General features: G+C 42.8%; 1 protein-coding gene across 1 annotated transcript; it reads left to right on the plus strand.

Annotated features, from left to right (window-relative positions):
• Positions 1 to 1,046: 1,046 nt before the first annotated feature.
• LOC110975371 (heparan sulfate glucosamine 3-O-sulfotransferase 1-like) lies at positions 1,047 to 11,176 on the plus strand. Its single transcript, XM_022227821.2, has 2 exons — positions 1,047 to 1,136; positions 6,883 to 11,176. The coding sequence occupies exon 2, from the start codon at positions 6,986 to 6,988 to the stop codon at positions 8,180 to 8,182; it is 1,197 nt and encodes a 398-aa protein (XP_022083513.2). The 5' UTR covers positions 1,047 to 1,136; positions 6,883 to 6,985; the 3' UTR covers positions 8,183 to 11,176.
• The last annotated feature ends 787 nt before the right edge of the window (positions 11,177 to 11,963 follow it).

The raw sequence follows: 11,963 nt of genomic DNA on the forward strand, positions 1-11,963 counted from the left end.
TTATAGGAGGAACAATACATGACATTGAAGTTGACTTGTCTCTGCTGTATGCTGAGTGTGATAAGTCCAAGCGGCTAAATATGGGGGGAGCTAAGGCTTCAACAAACAGGGGACACACTACTATAGGAAAAGGAAGGGCGAAGGGAAACTCTAAACTGAACTGAACTGAACTGAACTGAACTGAACTGAACTGAACTGAACTGAACTGAACTGAACTGAACTAAACTAAACTAAACTAAACTAAACTAAACTAAACTAAACTAAACTAAACTAAACTAAACTAAACTAAACTGAATATTATTAGAGAGTGCAGACTCATTTTTGCCTCTGCCACACTATCTCTTTCAGTGCCAAAGTTCAAGTTATGATTTGTCCTGAAATTATTTGTAATTTGACACCTGATGACGTCATCATAACGTAACACTAACACTATAACAGCTAGGGCTCAGAGTTGATGTTTGTGGCAAACCTGCCGGTTAGAAGAAAAGTCGTGGAGAAAAAGTTGATTCCAACACAGTGCACCACCGAAACGTTCCCGAGGGGATGCCATTTTTCAAGTTACCACAATTTGCATTTGAGCGTATATCAGTAGATATACAACTGTCAAAATTGTCACCATTGAAAGATAAATACACGACACGCTTCCGTGTCTCAGATGCAAAATCTTTGTGGCTTGTTGTCGGGCAATGCTTTGAGAAGCCCTGTTTTATTTTAAGGTCCACCCTCAGGCCTATATATGTTTGATGCCACAGGAGTTAAAATAGTTAGGGCTAAGGATTCGGTAAAGAATTTTTTTTAAAGAATACAGTCAAATGAAACTTAATGGTGAAATAGAAATACCTCAGTATTTCCTTCTGCAGTTTTCATGTTTGGAGGTAAAAGTCTTAAAATATTTTCAGTTCTACAATCGGCTGTTCAGTGTGCCAGTTTCCCTGGGTTGAAGGATGGGATTTCCGCAGATTTTGGCCTGACGGCACCAGACATTCACTTTAACCTTGTACAACAGCTGGTTGCATAGCGCCACCGCTCGTTAATTAGGTTGTATCAGACTACTTTACATTGGTATGCTGTCTGGGACGGCTGCGTACGTGTCACGGGCATCCAGTCCTCAGCTAGCCGTACGTTCTTCAAATCAGGTAAAAAAAAGATACCTCTATTTGTTTTCAGAAATAAAGTATTCCTTATTTAGTACCTTCATCTGATTATAATACTTGGTTAACAGTTCATATTTAACATGTTTTGATCCTTAACCTTATCAGGGTGAGTATTTTAAATACTTCCGTGTAAAGAGGTCGATTCCAGGGAAAGAGGTTAGCTAGTTCAAGGCTATAGGAAGGAGCACAGACGTGAAGATGACGGTCGACTCCCGTAGAACATGTTGCATCTATTTAGGTAAAAATGGGAGGTAGTTTCATTATGGATTCCAAAATCGATTTCATATTGGGAACTGAGGTCCTCTCCGTGTAGTATCTAGTATGTAAGTGCGACAGCTTCTTTTCAAAGTTCTAGATTTGCTATAGATAGTTCAAACGAAATACATGTAGTTTCAATATCTCCAACAGCCGAAGCCCAAATGGACTTTAGAGTGCCACGGAGATCTACAGTGTTAGTTAAATAGAAAATAAGTTGCGATGATTATATATAGCGACTATAAAGTCAGATTTTGGACTTCGTTTTATCAACGGAAGGTCAAAATAGGCTGGCCTTTGCTAGTGTTTTTTTGACACGGAGAGTGCAATATTTTCTGCCCTATTTTCAAACCAGCGACTTGAAAAAACTCATGAAAGAGCAAGCCGGTCTGGCAAGCTGTCGTATGACGTTATCACACAAAATGGCAACGAGAATTAAGGCCAAAGTTAGGAACAAAATAATCTAAAAAAATAACTTTATAGACGTGTACCATAAACAATAAACATAAATTACGAAAAAAGAAATTAAGATGAAAACTCATTACACGCTAACCATGCCTGGAGCCAATAAGCAGCACAATGTATGCCGTGGAGGTGAAAAACTTTGAAAATTATACCGTCGAAAATAATTACACACTGAAGAGCACACTCGTTTTCCTGAAATTACTAACTAATTTTTCTAATGTCTGTGAAAACCGAAAATGGTGCTTTTATTCCAGGTTACTATTCCTCGTCCCCCTGTCAAGGGAGTGATATGCTCTGGGGTTTTTATCATTAAAATATCAAATGAAAAATTTAGAGGAATGAAGGAAACATTTGTGCATTTGCACAATAACCGTGTTTCCTCGAGTCGAACAAAAAACTGTACAAGTGGGGTTGACATGTAGGTTTTCCTAAACCCAATTTACAAGTCATTTTTGAAATATTTGTCTTGTAGATCTTGTGTAAGGTTCACAACATACACTTCCCCGTGATCGATAGCCATTCGGTTTTTAATTGCGACTCGATCTGTGCTGTTTCTTTTATGCATTTATACGCAGATATCGACTTAAACCATGATGGACCTCTTCAAAGTAATCCAAAAGAAATCTTCAAATTGTTATCCTTCAGTGATGTGAATCTTTTTCTTTGTACTCCTGTTTAACCGGTCTGTGTTATACTGGTTAATCCAAAGACAACTTTAAATTCAAAATATGGAAATATTGTGGGTGGACGTCTTATGTCAGGTAAACAGTTTTGTAGTTGAGACCACTTATAGACCTTCACAAGACCACAGATGACCAGCACAAGACCAACACAAGACCTCCAGTCTGAATTGAATTCACAACCACTCAAAATGGGCTGCAACAGAAGCATTCATTGTCTTGTGCATGGTCTTGTACATAGTCTCGTGTCTGGTCTCGTGATGGTCTTGTGCATGGTCTTGTGTCTGGCCTTGTAATAGTCCCTACTACAACACTGGATGTAAACCTGAGCATGTTGGACCATGGACCTTCGAACAAGAGAATTTCACATAATGTAAAGTCAGACGACGTTGTGTGGACCACTCGCACACTGTGTTTTCCCCTCTTTGGGGTCAGGGTCATTGTGGCAAAATGAAGAGGAACTGGTAAGGGAATCAGTCTCAAAATCGAAGGAGTTAGTGGGAGGATAGGGAACAGTTTTTTAAACATCAGGAGAACAAGGAATTTCTACACCAGCCATGCTTAACAAGCATGTGTGATCCATGTATGTACACGTAATGTAATCTTGTGGTGAACTCAAACGGAAAATGCTGTTCAAAGCTTCGGTTTGGTTAAACTGTTTGGCTGAATCAGGTCGTAAAAAAATCTGCCCGTTTGTCACGCATTAAAATCTACTGGTACATAGGCTGACCCGCAGTCTCGCCAAACCCCGGAAACTGTGTACTATTGATTGCAAGTCCACATGTGTGACTCGGGGGTATAAAAAGTGCATGCGGTGAAATTTGGGAAATAATATTTAAGCTTCGCTTGTAAATTGAATTTAACGTACTGCTCCGAATATCCATTAAAATATCCTGCCCGTATCACACTTTGAACCCAGGATTTATGACACGGATTACCTACATGTACCACATGCTTAAGACCCATGATCGATGAACTTAACTTGTTCCGAGAACTGATGGCGACACCATGTGTGCGTGTGATCCCCCGGTGGGGTCAAAGAATGGCCACGGAGCACCTCCATGCATATGGTCATGGAGGGATCTGTCTGGTCCGACTCCGCTATCCGAAGACAGGTCTTGTAGGTATTAGGTGTAAGGAAATAACTTGGCCTCAGACATTACGATTTGTATAAGCTATACTGCTTTTATACATGTAAACTTCTCCATAAGGGCCTGTGACACGAGATTGACTAGCTTGCGCAATAGTCTTTTTCTCGTAAATGTAAAGAACAATGTCCCGTCCCTTGTTACGGATTAAAGCTTATTGGAAAGTGCCTTTTTTGAAAAATTTGAAATTTTTCATGCTCTTCCTGTGGGCATTGATGCTGAATATCACTGACAAAGACACTTCATTTCCGGGGCTTTCAGATTAAATTGTGAATCCAAATTTCGCTCAGTGAAAATATTTGTCATGAAAATTGCAGGTTGGCCATCTGCCATATTCAGTATATATACTGTAATAAGAGATTCGCTGAAGTAAAGAAAATTTCAGGAAGCCAAACAACCAACATTTCGGTAAAATCAGATACAAAAATACGAGTCACGTTAGTGGTCCGCCTTCTGATTTGACATCACGGATCTGGTTATGACTGATAAATATCCATTTCAAATGTGGATAAGGCCCCGAAAGGTTCCAAAATGTTCTTGTAAAATGACAAACCTAAGAATTCATGAAAAATAAGATTTAATCGAAGTAAAAAAAATAATCTTCAAGGAATGCATTGAAAGGAACGTTTGTGCCCTTTAATGTGTTTTGGAGGCGACAACTTGAAAAAGTGGGCCAAAGGTCAAAGGGGAAGAAGCTTAGCTTGAGGTGGGATAGGATTTGTCTGCGCATGGAGACTGAAGTGCAGAAGTGTTGTGTGACAAATGCTGAGTGTAATATGTTTGAGGGCCGGTGATATTGGAATTCTGTAATGTTTTTACAGTATCACCATTTGCTTCTTTATCTCATCGAGCCTTTTTGGAGTTTGTATGGAGGTAAATATCTTGCGCATGTGTCTTGAACATTTTGACGAAAATTTCTTCCCGTGAAATAGGCTACCAAGTTTTTTATTTGCTGTGCACAGAAGAAAGGAATTTTTTCAACGTTGGTGATTTCAAAATAATTCGCCAACAACAGCAGCAGCAATAACAGTAACAGAAAACAACAATAACAACGAAACCTGACAAACAATAAAAACAGCGGCAAAGACAGGATATACGAAAGAAGTGAACGCCACCGTGACGGCCGTCACCGATGGTGAATTTTTTTTTTACTACACCACTTCGAACTTCACCCTTCCGGGAAAACTGTTCAGAAAATACCTCCGAGTTTTCTTTAAGTGCTTAACCGAGTTGCAGACCAATGTTTAAACCATGATGCTGAATATCAGTTTTGGTTCAAAAGGGGAAGGGGTGAGACTGCAAGTTATGAGGAATTCAACGCATGGCCCTTTAATCCTTTGCAGTTCTGCTTGCCCCCAACAAGCCCATAGGTTTTCATGCCCATGCACACTCGACTGTGTTAAAGGGTCCATGGGATGATTTTTTTTCTTAGATACTGGTTTTGTGTCATTTTCCTTTCCTCTTAATCTAATGTCAACCCGATGCGATCTTCCTTTTGGTTGATTTTATTGAAAAACACATTTTCAAAGATAGGCCGACCGGTACGGATTTTACCTAGCCCATGTTGGACGTCGTCTACATTGCAGGGTATAAAGTCCTCCTACAGTGCGAATTTTTTTAACCTTTTTTTCTCACATTTTTACCTGGCGAAGACAGCTCAAAATGTCGTTCACAAGCGCCTTGTATCCCGAATTCCATAAATACTGTGTTGAAATTACTAAATACGCCCGCGGACAACGTATTTTGCAGGAAATTTTGCAAAACTCCACGCTTTCCGTCGCGATTCGTAAACGATCTACATGTACGTTCGTGTCGTCTATCACGCGTACTCGCACATGCACGAAATGCATAGTATTCGACTGCCCCTTACGCATGCGCTGAATTGAAGAGCCGTGGGCGTGAAGAAGTCGCAGCCTAAGGCCGTGTCCGAACGGGCTTCCAAAGATCCGGATGGGTCTGTTGTCTATGCATCTCCCCGCATTTCCAATGTAGCGAAGACCTAGACCTAGCTCAAGACAACATAACTGACAGAATGTGGGGCGAGCTTGGAAACCATTTTGCGCATGCGCTAATGCGTACTACCAGACGAACGTAGGTCGTTCACGAATCTCGACGGAATACGTGGAGTTTGGCAGAATTTTCTGCAAAATACGTTGTCTGCGGACGTATTTAGTAATTTCAAGACAGCATTTATGGAATTCGGGATTCAAGTTGCGCATTGGGTGGGTGCCCTCCTGGACACATGTCCCTTTTTTTTAGTAATTGCAAACGGCACAGCAACCTATCCCTGGGGAGAATTCTATTAGTGAAAGTTGGGACAGCCCTTATTTGAAGAAAAAAATCCTGTTTGGTCCCCCTCACTCAAGACCAGTCTAATGATACGCCACTAAGCGGTAACCACGCAGTCCGTGCCAGAACGAGAGAGGGCGCTTTCCTACCTAGCAACTACTGTTATGGGGCATAGCTTAGAGATCGTAATAGTAAAGTTATGATCCCTATGCTATGTGATGTATAAATGAACCATGGATACTGGCGTGATCGCACTGAATTGTGTATGCAGCTCGGCTTCATAAGCTTGAGGCCAGTCACAAGTAACATGGTAAACAATGACAAAATAAAACTTTTGTCTCAGCTCATTTAAATAGCTTGTTAATTGGCTTAAGACTGGATGACTTGTGATGAACTTGCAGGGATTTGTGACGGACTCAAATACAACACTGATGTAAACTCGTGGCTTCCAATCTAGCTTTGTATCCGTCGAAGGTTCATCTCTAAACCAACTTCTGATTATAGGTCCAGCGTTCAAATTAAATAGAAATCCTCGCAGTATATCCGGCACTCTCTGAATTATTATTAGGCTAACAACTTCAAAGTCAGGGGTTTAAAAACTGAGCGAAGACTGAGACGGAGACTAAGCCGAGTCTACTGGGAAAGAAACATAGGCTGCATCTGAATCTGTTGTCCAGAGCTAGGTCTAGGTTTTCAGTCCGTTGGAAATACGCAGAGACGCGCGTGCAATGGACCTGGCCGAATAGCTCTGGAAACCTGTTTCGGACACAGTCATAGACACCGCCGGGATGTAGTCAATAGAGATCAACTTTGAGTTAAAAGGGGGCGCTATAAACCCAGCCCAACTTAAAGCAGTGACACATCTCTGTTTCTTTCCCCCTTTTTACCCAGCTGAAAGACTGACAATCAGTCTGCTCCTGTCTGAAGGGAATAAACCTCGAATAAGTGTAGGCAGTGGACGCACAATATTGTACACCTAGTGAAAAATCGCACCATGAAATACGCTGAAACGTCATTCAGAGGAAGATGGAAAAAGAGAGCGGTTTGGTTCGCTGTGGTCTGTCTATTACTTACGTTTTGGATATTAGGGAGGAGGTACCCAACAGGGAACAGCATTGCTAACACTCTGTCATGGCCAAGCGATGGTTACCAGTTGGCAGTTCATAAACTCACTTATTCGTCCAAAAAGAATCATCCTGATCGACACAAACCTATGAAGAAAGAGAGCTGGATGGAGGAGGATTTGGTCCCTCGGGAAAATGCCACGTGCGACAAATGTTGCTATCGCTACACCACCATCGACAAGGGACTCGTGAAAATTCGGAGCAAATCGGATCTCCGCAAAAGGGGCTGCTCCAAGAGGTTCCCGGACGCCATCATATTCGGCGTGAAGAAGGGTGGAACCACCACCTTGAAGAACTTTCTGAGCTACCATCCTGACATCGCTTTCACCCAAAGGGAGGTGCAGTTCTTCACCTCGACTGAGGAGAGGTCGAAGGGATTGGAATACTATCGGAGCAGAATGATTCAATCAATCCCAGATCAGATTACCATGGAGAAGTCACCTGCCTATTTCCAGTACCGGGGTATCCCTGCCCTGATCCGGAAGGCTCTGCCGCGCGTCAAACTCATCACCATCATGCGCGATCCCGTTCAACGGGCCATTTCAGACTACGTGCACATGCGCGTCACGATGGCTAAAAAGTGCAACCTCACGTCCTCCATTGCGCCGGACGCCAAGTGTCAAGTCGACTCCGCAAATTACTTCATCGGCAACACATTCGAAGAGTCCGTCATAAACTCCAGCGGGGAGGTTAGCCGTACCAATCTTCTAGTCGCGAAAGGGGTCTACGTCACTGTCTTACGGGGTTACCTAATGTACTTCCACCCAAAGCAGATTCTTGCAATAGACGGTGAAGCGTTTATCAACGACCCCTATCCAGCGGTCAAACGCGTAGAACAGTTTTTAGGCATTAGGGATTACTTCACGCCCGACCACTTCTACTTCGAAGCCCAGAAAGGGTTCTTCTGTCTCAATAAGCCCATCCCCAGGAACTGTATGAGAGAGGCAAAAGGGCGCCCCCATCCGGATGTCGACGACGCGACTCTGCTGAAGCTGCGGGATTTTTACCGGCCGTACAACAAGGCATTAAACCAACTCATGAAAGTTGATTTCCGTTGGTCCTCTTAGGCGTAGTACGAACGACAAGAAGAATGACTGTTTTTTTTATCGTTCGCCGAAGTACTCACTGTGTGGCATGAGTTGGACCGATTGCAACACACTGACTGGCGCTTCTTCTCGATGTAAGCGAACTGTATACGTTTCCGCCACCTTGGTTCCCTCAAAGTCTGTGCTGATACACCGTATGTGTACGTTAAGCTTCATTCATGACAAACATTAATCACGTGTTGTCTTGTCAGTGAACAAACAAAGAACAACCCATGAACCTGTTTCCTTCATTGCGCTTGCATACGTGTTGAGGGGAGAAAGATGCTTGGCGTTTTTTTTTTCAGTGTATTATTAAGGCCGGTTCAAAGCGGAAACGAACGCGAATTTGTGACGCTCGTTTTACTGCAGGGGAAAACGCAACGGTATGCAGGGCAGATCAAATCTTCGCGTTACGAATTCGCGAACACATTCCACCTCGAGAGAAAATTTCGCTACAAATTCGCTTCGCTTTCGCATTCGCCTGAAGTATGAACCGGCCTTTAGGCCTGGACTATTTGCGGTGCAACTGCCGTGCCGAACTTAAATAAATTGATTTCCGCTCTGCTGTAGCACGGTGTTTAACGCCTATTCGAATCGGCAAATTGCATTCGGCGGGGCAAGCTCTGCAGGACATGCTGCGTAATAGGTGTTCTGAATGATAGTGGCGTGACCATGGTCAGCGCAATTGCCACTCTATTGCCGTGCTATTACCACGTTCGTGTTAATTTCGGCACAGCAATAGCACGCGTCACGACGTATACAGCCGCGGCCATGGTGCTTATGTGTATTCTTGTGTGCATGCAAAATAATGATGTATCTTGGCCGCCAGCCAACTGGAGCCTTTGATCAAAAAGGACAAGTTTGTGATTTGCCGATATTGCTTCAACTGACGCTTTCTTTGCGTAAGGTAGATGCTTGCCGATGGACCGCAATCACGTGATGCAACTTCAAGCTTATCCTAGACATTCGCTGAGCGAATATATATCTTTTCCATAAGCTATACGGTTTGTGCACATTCAATTGAAAATTGAGTAGCGCGTATTCAATCCCCATTGAAGACGAATCCGGGCTGTGTGATCACCAAGTGGGCACCAGAAAGGTTCTTCGTAAATGGCGGGAGCTTCAAGCCACTTTTTGCTGGAATAATGGGCCCTTGATGGTTGCTTCTTTTCTGAGTGCACTGCGTTCACGCGCCTGGATTCGTCTATAAACGCATGTAATCGCAGTTCTAAACAGCATACATGCGCGTGCACGCGTCTTTCCTTACTCATGGCCTGGTACCCCGACGTGACAATTCATAGGCAGCGTCCAAATCACTTGGTTCTGGCTTAAAATAATACACGACTCTATGGGAACCGCGGCCACTACCATAGAGTACCGAAATGTGACGTCACTGTGAACCAGAAAGTGCAGTGCAAACGAAAGGAGTATACGCGCGCATGTTGGTTCACGCGCTGGTTCTCGCGCTAATGCCTTTTACACACTAATTGTGTGCGTGACGTATTCACAACGGTAATCTATAGACTTGCGTGTAATTTTAGGCCGCAACCAAATAATTTCGACACGGCCTTCAGGGTCTTTGTAGCCGAGAAGCTACCGGTGTTGCGTGGCCAAAACATGGAGAATTCAAACCACTTCTGAAAATGAGGGAATTCATCCAAACGTGATTTCGTTACCTTTCAGCAGCTAATGCTCCCAGTGGTTGGAAGTTTGTAAATGGAACGTGGTTGCACTGAACATATTTTGCCACGCAACTTGGTGCCAACCTTGGCCAAGCCATGAGGTTAAATATAATGCTTGTTTTTTAATTGTTTGTTTGTTTGTTTTTAATCTGAACGAATATGACAGGGGCAAAGTCTGTGTTCACGGGCAAAGTGTACTTTGTTGTTGCTTTCAACTCCCAGATTGCATGTGAAATGAGGACTTCTGATGTGCAAGTAGTTGGTTATGTACAAAAGGGCGGGTTCGGAACCAAATCTCGCGATTGATTTTTTTTATTTAATTAAACGAAAAATTCGCAAAGTTCCTTAAAAATACGTTCTTAGTCTTTTAGAGGAGAGACGCTACATTGTGGGTCTTTGTACACGCTTTGGGAAGGGAGAATATAATAGTCCAAAGAAAACTGCTTTCTTATTCTTTTTTCCAAAAAGCCACGCAAAGAATTTGATCCACCGATTGTTTTCCAGACCTTTGCGGTTACCTGTTGTAGTGGTCGTGTAGAATAAGACCGCCTAGCTGACGCATTCTTTGGCTGGTCACAGAGTGACACGTACTGTCTGTGACGTAAGTCCATGAGGTCACACTGTCATATCCGGAGGGGCAAAAGGGACCCCCCTGGACAGAGTTTTTTTTTTTGGAAAAACAATGAAAAGAGGGCAATTTAGTTGTTGTTGGATATTTTCACTTACCATCCTCCAAAAAGCGTGTAAAAGGGGGGTATATTTAGCCCCAGGCAATTAGAGGTTTCAAGAATTTTTAAAAAATCGCTCCCAACAAAATATCGCCCCTACTCTCAAAAATTTGTTTTTAGACACGCTCTTATTAGGGAAGCATCCACTTTCTCTGAAGCCACATCCAAGGACTGTTCGCTGTGTCGGATTTCGACATTATTTTTGTGTTTGCTTATTTTTGTTTTGTGTAAATAGGAATTGATACACATACTGAAATAAATTATGAAAGATGATTTTCATCAAAGAATACGGGCGTTTCACAATAGTGCGCCTCCAGGAGTTTGCAACGTGTTGACCAATCACAGTGCACGGATTCTGTCGACCCTTTCCAAACGCACATATACATTACGTCGACAGATTTCGCGCACTGAGATGGGCCAACGCGTTGCGAACTCTTAGAGGCGCACTATTGTGAACCCCCGTATTATTGCTTCGTAGAACGATTCCATGAAGAAATGTCAAAAAATGAATTGAAAGAATGTTTGTTTCAATAAAAGCTGTAACTCCAACTTTGTGACGTGCTTAACGTTGTCTCTCACAGTTGTTCTTTTACTTTGGATACGGTTTTGGTGAAATGGGGTTCTTTGCATTTTCTTCTCGGCTTTTAATATAGCCCTTTCCCGTGTCTCTAACATGATCTGTAATAGCTGGTAACATGCACTTACAATTTTACCTTGAGCAGGAACTGCACCGAACTCACGCAGATACCAGAAGCGGAAGAGCTTCATGCACAAAGTCAGGCCAAGTCAAACTTTACCCATTTTTTTTGGGGGGGGGGAGTGGTGGCAAGCGTTCAAATTAAGTTTTAATTAGCGAAGAGATTATTTGTCAGACTTCTTTCTCCAATTATCTTTCTTTATTATTTTATTGAAAGTGGCATCAGCAAAAATTACTGAATTATAACTTTAAACAGTGCAACGTGTGACGGCTGCCATGACCTCAGTGGCATAAATTATAGGGGGGGGCACGTGCCCTCGACCCAGCGGGAAGGTTGTGCCCCCACTCGTTGAACGTGTGAAAAGTGTACAATTCCTACAGTGTGCACCAGTATTCACTGTTCTTTGCTTTTAGTTGCCCTGGAAAAATATGTGCATCCCGGACGCCCTTCCCCAGAAATTTCCCTTCAGTTACGCCATTGCATGACCTAGTTTTAGACCTAGTCCCTTGACTGCTTCAATTTTTCAAGAGCTATCATGGCGACCAGGTCAGGGAACTAGACCAGATAGGCCTTCTTGAGAAGGTTGCATTTTGTACCACTTCAATCATCTTTAATGCAGAGCATTTTTATGAGTTTTTGTGTCGTTTTTGGTTTG

Source organism: Acanthaster planci, linkage group LG02, assembly GCF_054643075.1.
Source record: "Acanthaster planci isolate LZ-2023a linkage group LG02, COTS_SCS, whole genome shotgun sequence".
Lineage (NCBI taxonomy): Eukaryota > Metazoa > Echinodermata > Asteroidea > Valvatida > Acanthasteridae > Acanthaster > Acanthaster planci.

Bases quoted from the DNA above. Each gene is read 5' to 3' on its own strand.
- LOC110975371 (XM_022227821.2), top strand. From the start codon at position 6,986: ATGAAATACGCTGAAACGTCATTCAGAGGAAGATGGAAAAAGAGAGCG.